Genomic DNA, 25,374 nt, shown 5'->3' with positions numbered 1-25,374 from the left:
TAGATATCCCTTAATTAATGCAATTAATAAATTTTTCAATGTATACTGCATATATCAAAATCACATTAATCAAATACAGTGGTACCTTGGTACTTGACCGAACAATCTTCACCCTCTAGAACAAATTTTCAGTTAATAACAAATATTTTTATTTTAACCTTAATTTTTTCATTCATCTGTAAAAAGTTCTGTAAGATAAAAATGAGTAACCAATTTAAAATAAATAAAACCTTACAGCTGCCTAACTTTGTCTGACAAAATTATACTCAATTCAGTTCATTTTTTGTCATAAGTGGAAAAAAAAACCAAACTGTGTGCAGAACACAATTGTCAGCATGTTTTACAGCCATTTCAAGAGGATATAATGTTTCAACTATATGTGTCTGTGATACACTAAGATCTGTTGCAAATTCATGAGTTGTTAGTTGTCAATCTTTAACAATTTCTTCCTGCAATTTCTCCTCAACAGCTTTTGGGAGCCCATATGTTTTGTATACTTTAGTTCAAAATCTCCCGAATGAAACTTTCAAAATGACATTTGACACATTCAGAGTTTAGAAGCATCTTTCCCATACACAGTACAAGTATTTTTTACTATTTGTATAGCATGATATCCTTTACGAAATTTAAAAAGCATGCATAATATGTCTGATGTGTATTTTATCTGCAGACTTGATTTTATTCAAACAAAATGTGATGTAAAAGAAGTTTAAAATAAGCTTCAAAACAAAGAATACAATTTAACATCAGGAATTAATGTGTTAAATTTCACAACTTATAATTATATCACATATTTATGTTAAGGGTATTTTTGTTGTATTTATGTTGAGTATTTTTATTAACAGCTGTTAATAAAAATACTCAAAAACTTTCTGTTCAGTTCCCAATAAAATTACTGTAATACAGTAGTCATATTTTGCTATTTTGTATTGCATATGTGTATTTTTTGACTTTTTTTATGATTTATACATGCTAGGCTTGTGTAAATCATAAAAACTTCTTGTTAAATTTGTGTTAAATCAGTAAAGATACCGATTTTTCCATTATACATCCTGATGCTTCTTTCCTTTTTCGCATTGGACAGGTTCTGCTATATACAGGTTAATTTACATTACTTTTTGGAAAATATTCAAGGGACTGAAGAAATTTTCTGTTAATGACAGGTTTTTACTATATATAGGTTCCATTATAGACAGGTTTGACTGTATAAAGTGAAATCTTTCCTCACAGACTCTTAAGTGAACATTCCTTTTTAATGGATAATTTTTATGATCTAGTATAAAAAAGAATGTAACCTAATTACAATTGACCTCTTTTAAAAGACACTGTAAATTTTTATTGCATTCTTTCTTGTATGTAGTTTCTGTGGTAGCCATATCAATTCTAAAAACTCAATACTATGTTTCATGTTAAGCTCTTAAAATCAACTTGACTGCACACTTATTGTGTCATAATAAAATTTCTATGTTGGCTAATTTACCACTTGATGAGTTTGCGTAGTATCACTGTTCAGTTTAGGAAGCATGTGCACCTTATAGTTATAATTAACAGAAACAATGTTTTTCAATGCTTAGCACAGGGGTTGGCAACCTATGGCATGTGGGACGATTTTCAGTGGCACCTGATTGAATAGAAATGAAGTAAAAATTATATTTTAATTATTGATTACACATTTAAATGGAAGACATAGTTCAGCAAAGGCTGTGATACAATAAAAACAAATCTCTTGTTTGTATATTTCTATTACAACGCATGTGTTTATGTTTTATGTCACCATCTACGTGTTATGCAAGCGCTTCATATGTGAGAACATAATTCAATTAATAACTTAATTTCAAAATTATACATTTTTGAAGTTTGCTATAACTGAACTAATTTGGATAACATATATAATAAACATGGTAGAATCATGTTGGCACTCGGAATAAGACTATAACTTATGTTTGGCACAACACTGCTGAAAGGTTGCTGACCCCTGCTCTAACATACATCATATTGACAAGATTTGTTGAAAACAGTTCTGTGGATATTGTCCCACAATTGTGATGTCAAATGAGTTGTTTGGAGAGCAATTCAGAATAGGACTCTCTTATAATAATTCATTATTTATTGTAATGTGTCATATTACTGTGTTCTGCATAATGTATGTAATGTGTCATATTACTGTGTTCTGCATAATGTATGTAATGTGTGTATAAATAGTGCATGTATTATATGTGTATAAATAAAAATAGTGAAAGCTACATTTAAAGATGATTTTCACAAAGTTTCTCTTGGATGGTTATCTCTTTATAACAGACAGGACAGTTTTTTGGTTCCACAATTGTCTATTGTAGAAAGTTTCCACTATGTATATATCATATATAATATATAAATAGGAGACTCTGCCTCTGACTGCAGCAGTCTAATTTCAGCATTTTGTGTTGTTCTTTTCTCAGTGTTACAATTTATAAAATCTTTTTTGATAATAGTAGAATTTCTACACAGGAGTAATGTAAAATGCACATACCATGCACACTGGTAAAAGGCTTATAGGTACATGCTTTTTTTGATAATTTTATTATTAATTGTATTCAGTTATTGTGTGAGTTAGGTTAGTTCTAAGATCAAGACAAATATAGCAAATAATGTTGATCATTTTTAGTATGAGAGGAGTGAGTCAGAAATGGCCTGGGAATATTTACATTAAATCATTTAGCCAGTCAATCTTGCATATTGATCAAAAAAAGGATGTTGCAGAATAAATGGATTTGTGACTGACAATGGGGATGCAATTCTCTGGAAATATTATAGTTTAATAAAAAAAACTATTGTTGATTTCAATAAACAGCTAATTGAATAGCATATTTAATTGCCTAAGATATAAATTTGCATTCTTTATTAATTTTTAAAAATTCTGTGAATTTAATTAATTTAATGATTATAAATTTTACTGAATTTCAAATTATTATTTGTTTATTTTGAAGCTAATTAGTAATTCCAAAAGGATATGCAATGACTGTTTCCCTAAATAACATTTAGATTTATAATAAAAATACAAAATATGACAAAACAAGACACATGAAACATACATATAACCTATATATATATATAATACTTAAAATTATCACAAATGTATATATATAATACTTAAAATTATCACAAATGTTTTTCCATCATAAAAAAAAAATTATATATATGCTCGTGTATAGAACTGGCAGCATTGATGAATCTTCAGAAAAATTTTGTTATGAATAATCTACAGGGTGTATCAGTACAGCGGTTACAAACTTTCAGGAGAGAGTACATCTAGACGATGGGAAATCATATAGGCAATGCATGGTCGGAAACACTTTCCTGGCGCGGTAGTGACGACAGAAAGCACAAGAAAGGAAGGACACAAACAGGGTGAGAAAACATGTTTATTATTCTTAGTACAGCAAAAATGCTGGGACATCTTTGGCTGGTGTATGCGATACATCAAGGCACTGGTGTACGAAACTCCCGTTAACAGTGCTGAGAAACTTGTTGCACGCATTGTGGCAGCTGCTGGGGAAGTCTGGGACATGCCCAGTATTTTCAACAACATTTAGATCTTTAATGCGCTGGAGATGTGAAGCCTACATCATGGCCTGGGTCGTAATTTTGACCACTTTCTTTGATTTTTGCTGTACTAATAATAAACATGTTTTCTCACCTGTTCGTGTCCTTCCTTTCTTGTATTTTGTGTTGTCACTACTGTGCCAGGAAAGCGTTTCCAACCTTGCATTGCTATGTGATTTCCCATCATCTAGGTGTACTCTATCTCTCCTGAAAGTTTGTAACCACTGTACTGATACACCCTGTATATTGGGAACAACTGTGTGTTTTTTTTTCAAACTACTTATTTTAACTTGATGATGATAACTAAAAGTTATCAACAACATTTGTTTTCTCTTGAAATGATTTATCATTTTATACTGGAGTTTTGGTTATTTTGTTCTTCAGTTGAAATAATTTTTATTATTGCAATTTTATTTTATATGACTTTAATTAATTCACAGCTGCCAAGTAAAGTAAACACACTTTATCAACCTGAAAACACAGCAAAAATTTAATAACTGTAACGTTTTTAACAATCTTACTCAAATAGAATATACAACAGAATGCCAATGTTCTACAGTACAATACAACAAGTTTTTAAACATTGCAATAGAACTGTTAACCAATCATAAAAATTTTTTTTATGATTGGTTAATGGGCCTATTCCAATGTTTAAAAAAAATTTGTCAATATAAAATGTTATAGTTATTAAATTTTTGCTGTGTTTTATGATTGATGGACTGTGTTTATATAAGTTTAATTTAAAATATTTTCTTAGTTTTTATTCTAAATTAATGCAAGATTATTAAATGAAAATAACATTTAAAATGGTATTATATTTTTATATAATAGATAAGAAAATAAAATGCTCTTTAATTGTTGTTATATAATTTTTTATATATATTAAAATTTAAAATCATAATATTAAAAATTTCTCGGTTATTCTAGTATTGTGGGTTAGTGGACCAAGCTGTATAGGTGAGAAGGATTCTCTCGGTGGATTTATTAATCAAGATACATGTAGCATCATGAGTTTCAGCAGCACAGGAATGACTTCCAGTTCAATGAATGCACGTCGTTTTCATGCCCATCAGTTAGGGACCAAAGTAATATTTTATTATTTTTATATTGAAATTATTAATATAAAATCAAGCTTTACACATCTATTTTAAATTTTTATGGACAGATTTTTGAATATACAGTAGAGCATCGATTATCCGACCCCCGATTAACCGACTGCGTTCTAGTCGGCAAATTCAAATGTCCGCTAGTGATGTGGCGCTACAATATTTGGTTATGTCTTGACTACTGTAATAATAATAGTGTTAAATATTTGCATGTTTTAGCTGGCAGCACTGGCTCAACCATGAAACGGAGGCTAGTATTTAAACCAGGCCTAATACACTATACTAATAATGTATTTTTTCATACTTTTCGGTTATCCGACTTTTCAGTTATCTGACCAACCCCAGTCCCCAATTCAGTCGGATAATCGATGCTCTACTGTATTGAGATACCAGTTTGTAATAAGTTAAATAAATTGATATGTTTTTTGAATCCAAAACTGAATGAATGTAACATTAACAGTAACCTTTATCTTCAGTTGACATATGTTAAGCTCAAAATATTTTACATTTTTTTAAGGCCATCTTCAAAGTAAATTCTTCTACAACAAATAACCAAGTAAACCAGTAACTAATATATTGGGACAGATGTTCAAATTTTGATCATTCAATTAACTGGAATATTTTTCTAATTTAAATTCAAATTCAAATTTTAACCAAAATTTTGGCAAGGTGTTTTCTTTAAGCATTTTTTTGAAGTTTTTAACAATTTTTTACTTTGGAACATTCAAATAAAGAGATTGGCAAGCATGTGACCCAACTCATAGAACAAAAATTGCAATACAAAACTAAAGCAGAAACAAAATAAATTAATAAAAATAAAATAAATATACTTAGTAGAATTTAAAGGTTTAAGTGTCAAATTAGTAATATTATCAAAGTGCAGATTTTTCAAAGCAGTATACTTAGTAGAAACTACTATAATTCCAAATTTTGAAACATTTGTTACAACTGTTTTTTTTGTCAAAACTTTCTTTAAAACACACACACCTCTCCTTCATATTTGCAAGCACAAAATGTCAACTTGTCTATAGGTGACAGTTTTCAGGCAAGTTTGTTTTGCATTGTTAAAGATTTTTCATTTCATAATCAACTATATTATTTGAAACTTTAGAGGGTTCAAAAATAATATAAATGTTGGTGAGTGTATTAACTAAAATTCACTTTGAAAATATATACATCAAGGTTTATTTGTAATGTATTTTTTGAGTGATTCTTTTCCGTTAAATACTTCTGTTATATACTTTTATCATGGATGTATCAGAAACTTGCTTATTAAGAAAACCAATAAACCTTTATTTTCAGTTTCCAATGTTAATTTTTTTAAATGCTGAAACATTTTAAATTTCAATATACTTTCAATGTATTCTAGTGATAATGGTTGATTAATTATAATTCATAATTCTTGTCCTTTGATATTTGGGATATGATATGTATCTTGATTTTATTAAAAATGTTTTATTTTTATAGGTTGAAATGGTTTATTCTCTATTATCAATGCTTGGAACACATGGTAAAGAAGATATGAGTAGAACCTTATTAGAAATGTCTAGTTCACAAGATAGTTGTATTGCAATGAGACAATCAGGTGAATAACATTTTTATATCATTTTAATATGAAATTGTCTATTACAGGTTGACATTCAAAAATCTTCCATGGATTTCAGAGCACATTTTCAAATTTACTGAGTTGGCTCACCACTGTTTTCTAGAGGCACCTAACTAAAATTCTTAGTTTTATTTAGTTGATGAACATTAAAATTTCATTTACTTTTCATTTACTGTTTAATTTTCTTTCTTTAAAAGATTATACAGGTAGTAATTTTCTATTAAATATATACAGCATATATAAATAAAAATCTGGCACTCCTCAGGTCCAGAGGTTGCCAGATTTTTGAATGTCAATCTGTATACAGGGTTCCTACGCACCCGGAAAGTCAGGGAAAGTCAGGGAAAATCAGAGAAAGTCAGGGATTTTCATTAGTTTCGGAAAAAGTCATGGAAAGTCAGGGAATTTGTCGAAAATTGTCAAAAAGTCAGGGAATTTGTCTCCTTAACTGCCTCGTTTATTTCATTTGCTGAATATGGCTGACTAAGCGTAGCCATCTGCAGGCGGCAAGAAGTAATGCTGCAATCTTTAATAAGAAAATACAGTATACCAGAATCCGTTTTCAATCTGAAATGGCTCTTTTCACCGTTCTGAACCCATATAATTTTACAGTTGTGGATTAATAACAGGATAAACTACTATTATGTAATAAGTGTTTAATTTTTAATTTTAATAATTCAGTGATTATAAAAAGGTGAATTTGTTAGTTAGAATAAAAAATAACTAACTAAAAATTAGTTTACAAACTTTTAAAACTTGAAATCGTAATTTATTAGATTGTTCACTTCAAAATAGCTAAATAGATCAGTAAAAATCCGTGATTTAATTGTTTTTCACGTTTAAAACATTACTATACAACATAAAAAATTATAAATAGCTACCCGACATTTACAGTAAAATGCTGGTGCCGACTAGTAGTTTTTTACATTTGTTGTTACAACTTTCCTCGAAAAGAACTGTATTGCAAGCATATTTTTCCCCCCTCTCCCGTTAATTCCCGCAACTTTGATACATAGTTTAATAATTAGTTTAACAGAAATGATGTTGGGTAAAAAATATCCACTGATTTTGGCAAATTTAGGCATCATACTTGTAATAGATATACCGTAGTTATCGTTTTGAAAATCAACTAGGTTATCCGATAGTTTAACCAATGTTAACTCGCTTATAATTAATTATAAATTTAAAAAGCTGGTAAATTTTTAAAAAATTAATTAAATTACTAAAAAATTAAAATAAATTTGATTATCTTTTGTGCAAAACCACAACAAAACAATTTTTATAGTTATGTTGCAAAAGAAAAAGATTTGTAGTTACGATTCTATGCGCTGAACTTCTATATTTTATTAACATATAATTGTAATTTTATTTGATACTTATTTCTGTTTTTGTGCAGTACATGAAAATTTCAATCAAATTGGAACATAATTGACTTCTGTAAAATTTTTTAAAACTCTATTCGATGTTTTCTATGACATCAAGTTTTTTTCATTTTTTATTAAGTAAAATTTTTTCTCTTACCTTTTTTCTGTTTCCTGGTATTTTAATAGCATAAAAATCACAAATATTGTGTTAAATGTAGACTGCAGGTGTGAAATTTCACACCTTGTTAAATGAAAGAATAACACTTCCTGCAGCTATATTTATCAAATAAAAGTATTTTTTAAGGATTACTTTTAACTTTTTATATAGTTTTTCTGTAAAACCACTTTTTGGGAGGGTGTTTATTTTGCGGGAATTATTTCCGGGCAAATTTTTTTAATGTTAGATTCATATTGAAGTGGAAATAATTAATATAAAAAATAAACTTCTTAGATGATTTTTCCCCCCACTAGGGATTGCAGAAAAAGGCCCAAGGAGTTAAAAAAGCAATTCCTAGTTATTTTGTACGATTTTGAGTTATTTTCTACGTGAGACTTTTTTTATGCGGTCCCTATTCACCGCATAAAAAATATACTTTTTAATTGTGTTGCGAAAACTATTTTTTATAGCTACTCGTGAAGTTTCCTGTGATTTTTTTTTATGCGTTTTCTTTTATGCTGTCCCTATCCACCGCACAAAAACAGGTTTGAGTGTATTTATTTTATTTTATTTAAATTCTATACATTTTAAGAATCCTAATTTTCGTAATACTATGACGTCATAGGAATAAAAGTCTCACTAAAATAGAAAAACGTAAAAAAATTAAATTATTAGATGAAAAAAAAGAAATGAATAAAAATTTTTTATAGAAACTTGAGAAATAGTCAAGAAAGTGCAGCTCTCAAGATCGATCATTTGGATTGGAGTTGAATTTTCCATTGTTTGAAACGACAACGAATACTTCTATGAACTCAGATTCTTCGATTGACGTAAGTAAATTGGAGAATCCATTAGATCCCCATCATAAAGCGTGGGTGATGGTCTGAAACCAATCCAGGGAACGATCAAGGGCTACCTTTTCCTTCCACAAATTAACAGTTGCCTTTCAAAAGTTGCTTTTCTAACTCAGGAAAAACACGAGTGATATATGTTAGTGCTAGACATCAAACAGAAATCAAATGAACTTTTTTTTCCGGATCGTTCACTGAACACTGCTCCGGATTCCACTACTGCCACTATGAACTTAAGACGAGAAATGAAGACAACTTTAGCTATATTGTAAGCATATTTTTACAATAAACGGATTAAATGGTAAAGAGGCGTCTTCGTCTGTCTGTACCATGTTTCCCACATACTTATTAGTCCCTCGACTTTCCTGACGTTGGGAGAATTAACTTTATCCCTTTTATTTTCCCAAAGGGAAAGAGTCATCATATCTCACAAGCAAAATGCGAAGTTTCAAATCTTATGTTCTAATTGACGTTTGGAGTTATGTTAAACCTGAGGAAAGCTATTTAAGATTGCTGAAAACATTAGTTTATTTATTAAAATTTGCTATAAAAGTGAGAAAGATGGTTTGTAATATGATTTGCAATAATTATAAGATTTGTAATTAAGGGTTAAAATAGATAAATTTTGTCTGCATTCTTAAGAAAATTTTATGCAAAGACAAAATTTAATGCGAAATTAAATAATAAATAAAAATTATTAAAAATAATTATTAAAACTCTGGCCTTTACACCGAAACCAAAATCAAAATGGCGGTAACGAAACATTTTTTTTTCCGTTAATGAGTTGCCAATTCAGCTAATTTTTTGCTAGATTTAGTGGATTTGTTAGAGAAGCTATAGTAAAAACTTACACCTATCCCTCTTTATATACAATCTATTTTTATGCCATTTTGAAATAATGTGGTTGACAAAAGAAAACTATTTCTTTTTTTACATGATCGATTTTTTTGAGGGAAAAAATGCTTTATTTGAAAATTTTTAAATTTAACTTTTTGTTAAAATTATGTTGCTGTTTAGAAAAAGTTACTCTTTTTGTTGAAAGATTTTAAAATTATGTGTTTCTAAGTCAAGAGTTCATTTTAAGTACAGTACAGTACAGTACTATTTGTATATCAAAGAATACTGTTTGTTGATTTTATGCTATCTTGTATTTACTAGATTTACATACAAATAATATTGATAAATGATGATAAAATAAAAAGCTCATGTTTCATTTGTAAATTGCTTATTTTTTCATTACATTGAAGTTGTGGATTGTATCATACATTTTTCTACAGGATGTATGCATACTGTATTTTTTTAATGTGGCAGTCTTTGAAACATACAACTAGGCAAAAAGAGGGATAGATATACTCGATGTTCTCAGTAAATAAAATGCTATTTTATTATGTCGATATTCCACATCGTAAGAAATGTGAGGGTCAGGGAATTTGGACAAAGTTGGTCAGGGAAAATCAGGGAAAGTCAGGGAATTCAAAACAAAAATTTGAGTAGGAACCCTGTGTATGTGATATAAACTTTATTTACAAGTTAGAGCATGGCTTATCCTTTTCTTTTATTGATAAACTTATTGTATATGAATGAGCATTTTTTTTTTTTTTTGATAAGTTATTCATAGTCTGATGTGCCTCTAAGTTTGCTGTAACTTTATCATAATAAATGCTTCAGTTATAATTAAATTAAAACAATTACAAATTTTAAATTATCTAGTTATTTTTTCAAATTTCAATTCATGTTAGAAACCTTTTTATATTTTGAAACAGGCATAATATTAAAGAATCTTCAAAATTAAAATTTTTCCAATATTGAAAGAAAATTTATATCAATACTTAAATAAATTCTTATAATATATTTGATATTTTAATATTTTAATTATAAAAATTTTAATTGTATAGAATAGACTAATGAAACTGATAAAAAAAAACTTTAATACTGTTTATTGTATTTGTAAAATTAGGTTGTCTGCCACTGTTAATTCAGTTGTTGCATGGTGGAGAAAGAGATACTTCTATTGATGAAGATCCCCGTTTATTTAGGCAAGTTGTTCGTGATGCAAGAAGACGTGCAAGTCAGGCATTACACAACATTGTACATGCCCATCCAGATGACAAAAGAGGTCGACGTGAAGCAAGAGTCTTGCGTCTGTTAGAACAGATCAGGGATTATTGTGATCTATTGAGAGACATTGACTCAGGATTTGTGGAAGACAATAATAATAGTAAAAACGTTATTTAAATAAATTTAGAATTAATTAAATGCACTAATTTCTTGTTTTATGAAAATAATTATTTTATAAGTTTTGATGAGCAAAAATTTTTAAATTTAATTTTTCATAAATAAAAATTATCATGAAAAATATGATGATATAAAATAATGTAAACAATGATATGAGAAATTGATAGATATGAACAACATTTGTGCAATAGTTGTAAGGCATGGTTTTCCAAAAAAATGTTATTCTTGGATTAGCCAATGGATTAATTATAATAGGCAGTGGTGATATTCAGCGGGTTCGCACAGGTTCGGCTGAACCCGTTGGTAAAATTTTCAGTTTCCCGAACCTTGTTAAACACACGTAACATTTCTCAGTGGTTTTGTTTCTTTAAAAAAATATATTAAAATATACGTATTATACCCTGTAACACTACTAAACTAGAGCCTTATACCCCTTTCGCACTGAGCATTTCAATCTAGATTGTGAGCAAGGTTGGGGACTATGCCTTGGTGCGATCTCTCTCGACCGTTTCAATCTCAACCGAAATGAGGTTTAATCACGATCGATTCAAGAGAGTTCTTGAAACTAGATCCAGTCATAAGAGAGATCCCACAATCTCACATGCGCAAGATAATACAAGATGGCTGTGGAACACGTGTCGGGCTATGCACAGCGAAATAAAAAGGATATTGTATTTCGAGAGATGATGACATCTGTCTATTATCAGCAGTGCCATTCAGGGTGAAAAATTTCCCTGCCTAAAATAAAAAAAAAAGGAAAAGGTCGATAGCATTAATATACTATTGCTACTTGATCTTTGCCCAGGGTCCCTTACGTTCCAAATATGCTACTGATTATTAGATATATCGCAAGAAAAGGTATTGTATTTCTTTCTAGCCAAAACTTCCATTTCGTTTGTCGGTGATTGTTAGGGAAAAATTTTCTGCTAGCGAACCCTTTGTTAAATATTTCGAATATCACCACTGATAATAGGGTACAATAAGAATATACATTCTGCAACACTAGCAAGGTTATTTATGTGCCAGTTTTAGAAAGTTTCAATCTTCAGTATTAAAACCTCTCTTTAAAAACTATAAAGTAGCCATTTCAGTTATACATACATATACAATTGATATGGTAGATAAAGATAAGAATGGAGACATAGATAAAGCTGGCATTTTTGGTTAATTTGTTATGCTAACAACAATTACTATTACATGGATTTTATATTTATATTGCTTTTTATCTATCAGATTAAAAGAACACTTTTGACAAATTTTAGTATTAGATATTACAGTGGAACCTCGGTATAAGACCTTAATCCATTCCTGATGTTTGGACTTATACCGAATAGGACGTATACCAAACCAACCTTTCCCATAAGAAGTAATGTAAAAATGATTAATCCATTCTCATGTAAAAAAAAACCCTCTTGATATGGTATATTAATGGGGTTGTAAAATAATTTAAACACTGTTTGAGCACATTAATAAAAAAATAAATTTTATTATAGATTTTTAAAGTTATTACAGTATATTGTATTATATTATTTAAATCATTAAATCAAAATCAAATCAAATCAAACTCTCCTTAATACTAATAATCTGTTTAGAAATTGATTTAACCTTGCAAAGTTAGCAGATTTAATAATGTCTTTATTACTCACAATTGTCAATATCGTCGTTCTTGGAATACGTAGTTAAATCTCGACACCCATGCCACCTTCATATTTTTCAACAATCTCTTTTTTCAGTTCCATTGAGATTCTAGTCATTTTTTTAGTTTTCTGTTGCTTTTCATTTGCCTTTTTGCAATTCATGATTAATAAAAACAATAAAATTTTACTTACAAATTAAAATCAGAAGAAATTTAACAAAGTTATAAACTGTGGCACCGTGAACATCTAGTCTGGTCTAGTACACTGATAGTGCTACTTGTTCATAGATGGCGCATATAATTGAATTAAGTTGTATACCAAGCAAAATTTGTTTCATCCAAAGAGGACGTGTTCCGAATTGGATGTATTCTAAAGCAGGCGTATACCGAGGTTCCACTGTATAAACTTAAGAACATTTTAGACTTTAGATACACACACTTACGTGAGGTGGAATAAGTTGGCTGTCTTTTAATTATTTAATTAGTTTAGTCTTCAAAATTCACTTTATAGCAGTAAAAAATATAAAGCAATATTGAAGTTATTATAAGTTAACTCAGACAGTTTCTAAATATTCTCTGAAATGATAACATTATATACAGGCAAAAATTAGCCAGAAATTTATCTGCTTGCCAGTTGTACTTAGGCTGGTGGGTATAGGAGTTGTCTCCAGCTGGTGCTGTGATTAACCACATAAGATTATATCTAAATTTAAATTACATCTGAAGGCAAAGACTTGCTTGAGGTTCAGGTGTGCAACCACATGGCAAGCAGAGGTTGATGGTTCAAGCCACGGGTCAATTTTTTTTTCTCATGATTCTAAATTATTTAATAAATTATTTAAATTAGAATTATTAATTTATGAAGAAGTGATTGCCGAAACTGAGGTCTGTTTTGAGAGCAAAGACAAATTGTTCTACAAAAAAGCATCGAAAAGTTAAAGGAGTGTTGGAATGAATGTATCACTCTTGAAAGAGAGTATGTTGATGAATAAAGTCGAATTTCTAAAAAAAAAATTGTTTTTCTTAGTAAGACCAGAGACTTCTTGAGTGATGTGTTATATTGTAGGGTAGTAACAACTCTAATCATATCTGCACTTTGTGCAAGAAGTTTTGGTATTTCTTTCACTTACTAATCAATGTGTAAATAGTGTAAATTTTGCATCTGTTTCTCTCAGCATCTTTGTGGCTGTGCAGTTTGATTATACTTAGATCTGGCACTGGTGTTGGACCATAGTAATCTAGCAGCATAGTGCTAGACTGCTGAGCAAATGAGCCATGATTGAATTGAATCTTAGTAGCAGATAGCAGCAGATCTGTGTGGATTTGTACATCTCTGAGCATTCTTTTCAATAGGTGCAACTATGTTTTAAAGTGTATTTACCCTGTAAAATTTTAATTGTTGGGGTAAATGCAGTATATGTAGAGGAGTCTGTGTGGCAGAAAAATGCACTATACTAATGGTTTGTTGGAAACTTCACAATGAATAATCAAAGTGTCTGACATTATGTTGGGCAAGTTATTATCAACTTCAAAAAAACACAATAAAGTTCATGTACCTTGTCAAGAAGAAATCACTTGTGTTTTCCAGTGGTCAGATATGGAATATTATGCAGACATTCCTCTTCAAGACATTGTCAAGTATCTTGGCAAAATATGCCATATTGAAAGACATGGTTTAATTGTTTCTTGTTGTAACTTGGTCTTATTATAACTTGGAGGGAGGTGAATCAAAAGTAGTCCTAGACTATCTTTTCAAGAGAAAGTTACTCTCAAGCAATGCATCTTGTTTTGTAAATCACTTTACATTTCTGTTGCCTTTTAATGTGCCATTGGCCATTGTTATTTTATTTGCTTTGGCCCACATGCCTCAGCATCATTTTTAAAACATATTCTGGATCACATGTAATACTCACATTAGACCTATGACATTCTTGACCTGTTGCTATAGAACCACGTAAGTTATTCTTGCAATTGGTTTTTGAAATCAGATAATTTGTACTCTGTATCACTGACTTAAACTTTCAAATTCCAGAATTGAGGGTGCACTTACTCCATCCAATTTTATGTTTTCTTCCTTATGCACCTATATAAATAAACAACAACTAACCCGTTATATATAAAGACCAACAACTGCCGAATTATCGGGCTAGCAAATGGCTATAGTAATATTAATAATTTAAGTTAATTTGGTACTGGAGTTAGGCGTTAGGCGCCATCTCTTGCTAAATTTAATAATTAGAATTAAATCATTTAAATAAATTTAGGCCTAACTGGAAGAAAAGAATCGGCCCGAAGCGGGACTCGAACCCGCAACTTCTGCTATCCGTGCAGACACGTTACCAGTTACGCTACCCGGACCTTCGGTCTGATCTCCCCTTCCAGTTGATATAAGATTACCGTACGACCATCGACGGTCATTACAATGCCGGCTGGGGACACATTAATTGCCCACGTCCTCCCAAAGGCACTCAACCGGCCATCGCAAACCCCGGCAAGGCATATATATATAAATAAACAACAACTAACCCGTTATATATAAAGACCAACAACTGCCGAATTATCGGGCTTTTGCCCAATAATTCGGCAGTTTGGGTTTTTTCATATATAAGTGCCCAAAATTCGGCACTTTATATATAAGTGTCGAATTTCGAATTACAACTGCCGAATTATCGGGCTTTTGCCCAATAATTCGGCAGTTTGGGTTTTTTCATATATAAGTGCCCAAAATTCGGCACTTTATATATAAGTGCCGAATTACTGCCGAATTATGGGCTTTTGCCCATAATTCGGCAGTTGCCCGAAATTCGGCACTTATATATAAAGTGCCGAATTTTGGGCACTTATATATGAAAAAACCCAAACTGCCGAATTATTGGGCAAAAGCCCGATAATTCGGCAGTTGTTGGTCTTTATATATAACGGGTTAGTTGTTGTTTATTTATATATATATGCCTTGCCGGGGTTTGCGATGGCCGGTTGAGTGCCTTTGGGAGGACGTGGGCAATTAATGTGTCCCCAGCCGGCATTGTAATGACCGTCGATGGTCGTACGGTAATCTTATATCAACTGGAAGGGGAGATCAGACCGAAGGTCCGGGTAGCGTAACTGGTAACGTGTCTGCACGGATAGCAGAAGTTGCGGGTTCGAGTCCCGCTTCGGGCCGATTCTTTTCTTCCAGTTAGGCCTAAATTTATTTAAATGATTTAATTCTAATTATTAAATTTAGCAAGAGATGGCGCCTAACGCCTAACTCCAGTACCAAATTAACTTAAATTATTAATATTACTATAGCCATTTGCTAGCCCGATAATTTGGCAGTTGTTGGTCCTTATGCACCTTTGTTGCATGTTTCAAGAGACTACTCCTTTATAGTATGATTACTATAGCTATGATTTTTGATTGGGTGAATTTCTTAAAATTAAAGATACTATAAAATAATCAGAATATAGCTAACCTAAATGTCTTTAATGTGCCATATTTATAATATTTTATATGAAACTTTGCTGGTTACATTTATATTTACAATTGAATATGTTATTCTTTATTTTCAGTACAATAAAACAAGAAATATAAATATAAATAATATAAAATAAATATATTTTTATAGATAAAAATATATTTAAATAATACTTTTTTAGATAGATGTAAAAATCTTTGGAAAGACTTTTACATCTACCTAAATTTTGTTAAAATCTGTTTTATAGCTTGTAGCAACCAAGATTAATTTTTCTAATGAAAAATACATTGTGATGAATTATTGATCTAATTTTTTTAATGAATTTTTTTCCATTACCATTATTTCTTTTAGAGCTGCCATAAACTAGCACTTTGCGAGAGCAAAATGCTAGTAAACATGCACTAGCACAACTGATGATGTCAAAGGCTCTGCCCCTTTTTTCTTTCCCGTGCGATTTTTCCTTTGCTAGCGCAGCGATATGAGAGTATGCTCGCTGTTCACAGAATTCAACAGTGAGAGCAGTTACACTAGCAAGAGAGCGGGGAAGATGGATGACATGAACATGTCACACGTTGAAAAAGAAATAATAGAATTTTATCGATGTATGTAAATTATATGATTAATACATTCAGTATTGAAAATAGTATAAACGTTGTATATAAATACTAAATAGTTATATATAGTTTTCGGATAGTTAAGCCTAGTTAGGCTTAGGCTTAACTAGTAGGCATGTTTTTTCTATGCTGTTTCAAAGTTTGGACAAAAACTGACTGATTACAAGTATAGCTTATGATAAAATCTTTGTTCTATAGCCAATCTACATCTGTGGAATCCACATCATGTGGACTACGTTACGCGAGCAAACGTTGTGTAGTTTGCAGCTGCTTCATGCCCACGTAGCTTACCTAGCAAAAATGGCTCATAGCCTCATGGGAAAAAAGGCGGGGCTTGGGAGATTGACTGAGCGTATGCTAGCTCCTGCTTCCTGTAGTTTGCGATGGCTCTTATAAATGCATGCATGCATACATACATGCATACATATAAATATATATATTTGTTGAAATATCAAATTGAAATTTAATTATTGATATCATCACTTCTTATACAAGTATTTGTGAAAGAAACCTAATAAAAACCAAGTAATCATTTCATTATGTCTTAATATGGGATAATACAAGTATTATCATTTTGATAAATTAGAATGATTTTCAAAAGTTTATCTTGAGTTTTGAATATACCTCTGTACCAATGATCTGTGAAATTTTTTATTAGGCTACATTAATGCTAATTAATAATCTGAAACAAAGCAATTTGGATAGAGCTACCATTTCATGATAAATTTAATAACTAGAAATAAATTAAATTTTAATTTAAAAAACTGGAGGAAAAGAATCATCCCAGAGCTGGATTCAAACCTGCAACTCCTGCTTATTGTGCAGTTATGCTGCTAAGTTATACTGTCAGGACCAATTTTGCTTTGTTTTGAATTATTAATTAGTCTTAATATAAACTGATAAAAAAATCCAGTAGATCATTTGGTATTACTAGTGTATGAGGTTATATACACTTCTATATATAGAAGTATATATAACCTCATGCATTAGTAATACATGTCATTTTTACAGTTAAGATTTTCTAAAAATTAACTAAGTGTAAATGATTTAAAAATAAGTAAGTAAATAAATTGTGATATAACTACATTAATAATAGACTCATTTTAGCAGATACTATTGATCAGCATCCAGGACCAGCAATTGCTGCATTAATGAAGTTATCTTTTGATGAAGAACATAGACATGCAATGTGCCAATTAGGTTTGTAAAACTTAATTTTAATTATTTTAACATTTTAAATTTATAAATATGCATTTAAATTAACTGATAATTTCTGCATAAATATAGAATTCTGTATAATTAATTATCTATTTAATTATACAGAATTATATAACAAGTTGCTTAATTATAATCAGTTTCTTTTCAAGAAACAGATTACAATTAAGCAACTTGTTATTCTGAAGAAACTATTATTTAAACACAGTTCACTCTTGTTAGTCCAAATTAATTATTTTACGAGGTTGTTTTGATTACTGAAAAGTTCAGATTAATGGATTATATACAAAGCCAAAACAAGGACTGTAGATAATTACATAAATTTGAAATAAATATATACTAAACTGAAAAACATTTATGTTAAAATGTTAGAAGCATTGTTGATTTATAAAATACAAAAGACTAAAGTTGGCAGTTCTCATTTGATGTAGTAGTACAAATATTAAATAAAGTAATTTTATTACTACACAATTGTGAATTTTATGTAGGATTTGACATTGCTTAAGTAGATTAAGAAGCCTTTAAAAAGGCATATAAAATTTTAAAAATCTTACAAGTCTTTTTTGTCACAAGAATAGTATGTTGTCTAATAGAGCTCTGCAACCAATGTTCTGTAGCACAATACACAGTTTATGGTAGGACATGCATATGATAAATACATGTTGATTCAAAAGATATTATGATTTGCCTATTACATGTTTATTGTCACTGACATTTGTGACAGAAAGAATTCTAACAAGTACTATATTATTTTAATTCTTATAACTGTGTCCAAAAATGTATCAAATTTGTGTTACCTGAATTGCAGGAGGTACTGTACATAGTTTCTTTGCATAATTAATGCATGGTAATCATCAATATTATTTTCAATTAGTTTTTATAATACTTTCCCAGCTGTAATAACAGAGGAAAAGTATGATAATCAGTCAAAAAAATGACCTCCCAATGTAAGGTTGCCAACTGGGGTGGAAATATCAAGAGGTTGAAGGGTCACAACAACCGTATGCAGGAGTTAAATATTCACTAAGACAAGTTTCCATTGTTTAAACCATTTAATAAAATATAAAATTTTCTTACAAAAGAGCTAATTCTCCATTGTTACAATCCTTGCAGAGAGAAACCAAATAAAAGTTTGAAAGTTCTTCAGGCTGTTTTCTCTCAGCCCCTTGATGTGATTGAGATTGTCGGCCCTGGGCCGCACTTTGTTCAGCTGCGAACTGATGGTCCTAGTAGTAGTGATTTTTCTTGAAGCGGAAGAACAATTCCAGGAAAGCAAACATCACTCCAAGGAAGATGAAAATTCAACAACAGATGATGACAGACACACAGAGGGGTAGGAGCAATAAACCACAATTCAAGAATGTCATGTTCTTGAATTGCATGTTTTTATAAAGTTTACCCCCAAAGTCACCTTTTGATTTGGCCTCTCATCATGACCTGGTGACAATTCAGAACCTGTTGAAGCGCGGGAGAGGTCAACTTTGCAACTAAATATGATTCCTCTCTAATTACATTTTCCTCAACTTTGGTCTTTTTCACACAATTCACTCTTTGTTTTAAATTTTATAGAAAAACTTTCATTGTTCAAATGAGACCTTTAATTCTTCCTATTCATTTCTGAAAAAGGAGATCTTTAATATCTTGTTTAATTATCTCCATTTGGACCAATAAATCGGCTTCCATCTGGGACCTCACACCAAGATTTTTACATTTTTGGACTCTGGACCTTGAAATGTTAAGAAATGCAAAAACTTTTTGGAGGTTTATGTATGGATGTTTGTTTGGGGGCACAATTTTTTCACCCAATTTGAATCTTAATAACTCCTGTGCTTTTTGTCAAAAATTTCTGAAATTTTGCATGGAGGTTTGTGTATTATTGAATGTTATGTGCTTGCAATATTTAATACTACTACTACAGTAGAGCTTCATTTATCCGAATCAGTTGGGGGACTGGGGTTGTTCAGATAACTTATTTTTCGGATAACCGATTATGTATAAAAAAATATATTAACCTATCCCATGTTGAAATTTTTCTCCGTTGCGTGTCGCTATGTGTTGAATTTTCGTCGATGTTAAGTCTAACGTAAATTTTTTATAATAATAATCGTGGCTATTGTATTGTAAAAATTATTTCTTTATTTTGTACAAACAAAATAAATATATTGAAAAATGTAAAAACAAAAAAATTATATTTTGGAAGTTAATCTAGTATCAAAAACGTTTGATTCAGCACGACACAGTCCGACTGGATCATTTTCGGTTAACCGACATTTCGGTTGATTGGCTTTCGGATAAACAACACTCTACTGTATTATTTTTCTTTAATTCAGAAAACAATATTTAAAAATATTCTACAGAGTTTCTAATTGTATATTTTTTCCTGGATTTTTGTCAATTATTTAATATTTATTGCTTTTATGTAATGTTACATTTTTTATGAAAAAACTAAAGGTTCTATTAATTATTTTAGGTGGTCTTCAAGCAATTGCTGAATTGATCCAAATTGATCATGAAGTTCATGGAAATACTAGCAACCAATATTGTGTTACAATTAGACGATATGCGGGTATGGCATTGACAAATTTAACTTTTGGTGATGGTACCAATAAAGCTTTATTATGTTCAATGAAAAATTTTATGCATGCTTTGGTTGCACAATTACATTCTCCAAGTGAAGATCTTAGACAGGTTAGTAAAATTAAAGTGTTTTAAATATTTATATATTAAAATATAAACAAAAAATTAAAAATATATACCAATATGAACATATTTCATTGCAGTTGTTTTATTCATTTCAGATAAAATAAAGTATTTAATATTATCAATTCATCCAAAGTTAAACTTTCAAAATTTGTTCTTTTATTATCTTTATCACTTTGAAATTATTTTGCCATTAATTATAGTATTTCAATTTTTCTTATGCCTTGATTAAAATGTATTTAATTCATATCTGCATATGATTTTTATTGTTTAAACTCTGCTTATTTGTCTAAATATAATGCTTTCAATAATATAGTATATTATAGTTTATATATTTATTAACTTTTATAGTGTATTGGAAATATTACTTCAATTAATTGTATTATAATTCAATAGTATTACATGATTATTATCCCATAGTTCAAATTTAAGAAAAATTTAGACAATGCTTATGGACTTTTTCAGCCGATTGCAGAGACAACGTTTAGAGGCCGACAGCGGTTTACAGATCGGGTAGATTGAGGTTCAGAAAAATTTCATTGCAGAGACGGCGTTTCTCGCTTGCCACAATGTAGACAGCGATTAGAAACAAGTTATTTGACCTACTTTCTAGACTCACTCGACAGCAGGTTTAGAGGGCTTTTTGTACTTTTGTTGGTGGAAAAGTTTAGATAAAAAATGGATATTGTTCCTTCGATAAATGTTGTAAATGGTACGAATCGACAAAATTATTCATTAATTAATTGCTTGGAACAAAAATAACAAAATTAAATATTTTAAATTTGTTTTAAATGTTCAAATTTCGATATTCAAATGGGAGAAGACTTAAAACTACAATTAATTTAAATTAGATTCATTTATTTACAATTCGAATATCGTGTTGGTTATAAAACGTTAATGCATTTTGGGGTCATTGTAGTTACAGAACGTTCTGTTAAACAAATGAGACAATTTTAATAATTACTGAAATCTTTTTATAGAAATAAAAAATATATAACAGTAATAATAAAATATTTAAAATTATTTATTTCTACAGTTATGAAGGGTGACAGTAATACGATGTCAAAATAATTTGTTAAAAATCTATTCTGAAGACGAATTTCGAATTCGGCATAAATTTTCTAAATATGGATTTGTTCGTATTTTAAACCGTATTGGCGACGAAATTAAATATCGAAATGGAAAAGGATTGTCATTAGCTGCCAACAATGGTTGTTGACGGCCTTAAGATTTTATTTCCGGAAGCTTTCAGAATATAGCTGGCGACCTTTTCTGACGTCACAAACGAATAACTCGATTGGCTGAACGACTCTTAAAACAGGGGAGTAATGGCCAAGAAAGTAAGAGCCAATGTTTTGCTGAAGTTCTTGTAGAGGGCGTTTAGAAATAGATGCTCGTCGTCTTTGCAACACATTGTAAACCGTGGTTCAGCCAGCCAACGTCTATAGGCCATTCTGTTAAACGTCGTTTAACGTAATCTCTGTCTCTGCAGTCGGCTGTTTGTGTCTCAATTTTCCTTTCATTTATAAATTTTAATTTAAATTTGAATTGTATAAGATTAAATTTGTATCTGTCAATATGATTCCTAATTGATGGATTTTCAAAAATTCATAAAAATTTTCTTTCAGGTAACAGCAAGTGTATTACGAAACTTATCATGGAGAGCAGATACAGCAAGTAAACAAATGCTTAGAGAAGTGGGAGCTGTTGTAACATTAATGAAAGCTGCAATGAGTGCAACTAAAGAATCAATTTTGAAAAGTATACTCTCAGCACTGTGGAATCTTTCTGCACATTGCACTATGAATAAAGCTGATATATGTGCTGTTGATGGAGCATTAGCATTTTTAGTTAGTACACTCACATATAAAAGTTCTTCCAAAACTTTAGCTATTATAGAAAATGGTGGTGGAATTCTTAGAAACATTTCAAGTCATATTGCTGTGAAAGAAGAATATCGTGCAATTCTTCGTAATCATAATTGTCTTCAATTGCTCCTACAACAGTTAAAATCACCTAGCTTAACTGTTGTTAGTAATGCTTGTGGGACTTTATGGAATCTTTCAGCAAGATGTTCCGAAGACCAGCAAGCACTTTGGGAAATGGGTGCAGTAAGCATGCTTCGAAACTTAGTTCACTCAAAACACAAAATGATATCAATGGGTAGTTCAGCAGCATTACGAAATCTCTTATCTGCAAGACCTGCAGGAATGACATTAGGACTCAGTAGAAGCATGAATGGAACCCAGCAGTGTAATGGTAAAACCAACATGCCTATGCTTTATGTAAGAAAGCAGAGAGCTTTAGAAGCAGAAATAGATCAAAATCTTTCTGAGACTTGTGATAATATAGATAGTCCTAAAACAAGTCCAACTCATCTTGTAACAGAAAATAGATTTACTTTTGGTTGTCAAAGTAATAAACAAGACCAGTGCCAATATATGGGTTATTTACCTGGACGAATGTATCTTAGTATAAATGGATATATATCATCCCCAGATGGAGTATCTCGTTCTGAAAGTCGTGATAGTATTGGAAGTACACACTCTGAGCCATTACCTCCACACCTGATGAAGAATTCATATCAAATATTTGCTAAAAGTGCAAGATTAATGTTATTAAATCAGAGGCATCGACGGTCATCACTTGAGTTTCAATCCATAGAAAACTCAGCTCCAAAAATGGACCATAATAATTACATGTCAGTTTTTCCAAGCCATCCATCAAGAATTGATGAGATTAGAAGGGTATCTGGGAGTAATGTTCATGCATCTAGTGAAGAGTTGTATAAATCACTACCAAGACCAAATTCTCTTCCTTCTGTTAGAAGAGAATCAGCTGACATGATGAACAGTGAAAGTCCATTCAGACGTGTTCATAGTAATGGTATTCATCATGACATGTTATCAACAGGTATGTCAAGATCAAAATTTTATCCCACTCACAGACGTCTCAATAGTTATGTAGAAAATGATGCTTATAGAGGTGAATATAATGTTAGTGATTATTATGCATTATCAAATGACAAACTAAGAAAGAAAAGTGCTCAAGTTAATAATTATTTGACAAATTATAATTCTATGTCATCTACAATTTCAAAGAACATTTCTTGTAGACAAGAAGCAAATGATGAGAGAAAATTATTTGATATACCATTTCGTTATTATAAAACTTCACATTTACAAAAAAATAGAGATGAAACTAGTATTAACCAGTGTAGAAGTGAAGCTGATTTAAATGAAAAATATTTTGATGCCAATTTTAAAAATCAGTTGAGATTATCACCAGAGTTGTCAAATTACATAAATTCCAGAAATGATTTTATATCTGATGATAAAAAGTTAGAAATAGATTCACCTTATATTGAAAGGAGGCATCCCATGCAAGATTACAAAACAGTTGAGCATGGAAATACCTTTGGTTCAGATAAAGGTAAGATACACATTTTCAATAAAGTATATAATTAACAACAATAATTTTAAAGTAAAATGTGAATGTGTGAACATTCCAATAGTGATCTTACAATAAAAGAAATCTCATAATTTTTTTACTCATTACAGAATTTAAATCATTTATATGATTTAAGTCTTATTTCTGTATTTGAAAGGAAATTTTAATATTAAATTTTATTTCAGAAGTTCATGTAGTTCATAATTATGTAACAGTTAACATTACTTAGAAGTTAAACTATGTAGGACTTAATACAAAACTAACTTAAGTAAGTTTTGTACTAAGTCCTACATAGTAAGTTATGTAATTTGTTGCTGGATTTTTATCATTTCAAATCCTAAAAAATTAAAAGAGTTAAAAAATAAAAATGATTCTTAAATTGATTTATTTTATTTAAATAGATAGTGTACTGATATGTGTTAAAAATAATGCAAAAAGTCTTTATTAATGTGTAATTAGCAAAAAAAGCAGGAATTAAGAATAGGGGTTGAGCAACATGTTCTAATAATTAAAGAATAAACTAAATTGCTAGATGAAGCATAAGCATCTGACATGTTTGTCCGATAGACTTAACATTGTACTTTGCAGCTCCACCATGCCCAAATGGTTATGAATTTTTCATTTCTGATTGAAATGGACTCATCTACAGGGCAAGGGCTTTATTTTGATACATGAACTATGTTTGTATCCTTAGTAATTCTCTTAAATGAAGCTGGACAGTATTTGAGAGTTACCAAATTAATATATAGATTATTTTATTTACAGAACAATGCTTCTGACTGGGCTCCCATAGGGAGCACTTCAAACTTTTCTACAGCATAGCTAATTTTAAATCTACAGTCTTTTTATATCAGGTATGCTAGGGGCTGGGAATTTATGTCAGCCCAAAATGCATATGTAGAAGAGAAAATTGAATAATAAACTGTATATGGTTAAACCATTGGATATTTGTTTGCTGTATGAAATATTATACCTGATATAAATTTTACCAAAATTTTTACACTGTTAGATACTGTAGATAGCACATAGCATGACAATATCATGGAAGCACAGCCAAGTAAGTCAATTTAGTGAAAAATGCTAGTAACTTACATGCTGAAAATCATAGCTACCTTGTATGATCACAATTTAAGGTCTGCTGATTATTCCATTGCTATATAAGTTCTTTCATTACATCTCAAAGTTACTGAACAACTTAATCAAAATTTGAAAATAATATCACTTGTTTTTTTAAAATGATATTGTTATCATTAATTAATTAGGCATGACTTTTAAATATTGTCATCATTATTTATGGTAATAGTTAAACAATCAAGCTTAATTACTGTGTTAAAACATTTTTGATAGTAAAATTTCATCATTAATACAGGTACTCTTCACTTTACAACCGAGTTCCATTCT

At 30.2% G+C, this 25,374-nt stretch overlaps 1 protein-coding gene across 5 annotated transcripts in view; it reads left to right on the top strand.

The window, feature by feature from the left end:
• The window catches only part of LOC136976158 (adenomatous polyposis coli protein-like), a 99,852-nt gene that overhangs the window by 33,203 nt on the left and 41,275 nt on the right, over positions 1–25,374 (top strand). For 3 of the 5 annotated variants that reach the window (XM_067271372.1, XM_067271369.1, XM_067271370.1), the window contains 6 exons: positions 4,510–4,667; positions 6,156–6,273; positions 10,624–10,884; positions 17,716–17,808; positions 20,294–20,511; positions 22,152–23,955. In XM_067271372.1, the coding sequence (XP_067127473.1) occupies positions 4,510–4,667; positions 6,156–6,273; positions 10,624–10,884; positions 17,716–17,808; positions 20,294–20,511; positions 22,152–23,955 (2,652 nt within the window). The remainder of the gene's footprint in view (positions 1–4,509; positions 4,668–6,155; positions 6,274–10,623; positions 10,885–17,715; positions 17,809–20,293; positions 20,512–22,151; positions 23,956–25,374) is intronic. The other 2 variants (XM_067271371.1, XM_067271373.1) reach the window with 2 other exon arrangements.

This window comes from Centruroides vittatus, unplaced genomic scaffold (assembly GCF_030686945.1).
Source record: "Centruroides vittatus isolate TY-2023 unplaced genomic scaffold, ASM3068694v2 contig_397, whole genome shotgun sequence".
Taxonomy (NCBI): Eukaryota; Metazoa; Arthropoda; class Arachnida; order Scorpiones; family Buthidae; genus Centruroides; species Centruroides vittatus.
The sequence above is the reverse complement of the archived record's forward strand: the minus strand, read 5'-3'. Positions and strand labels throughout refer to the sequence as shown.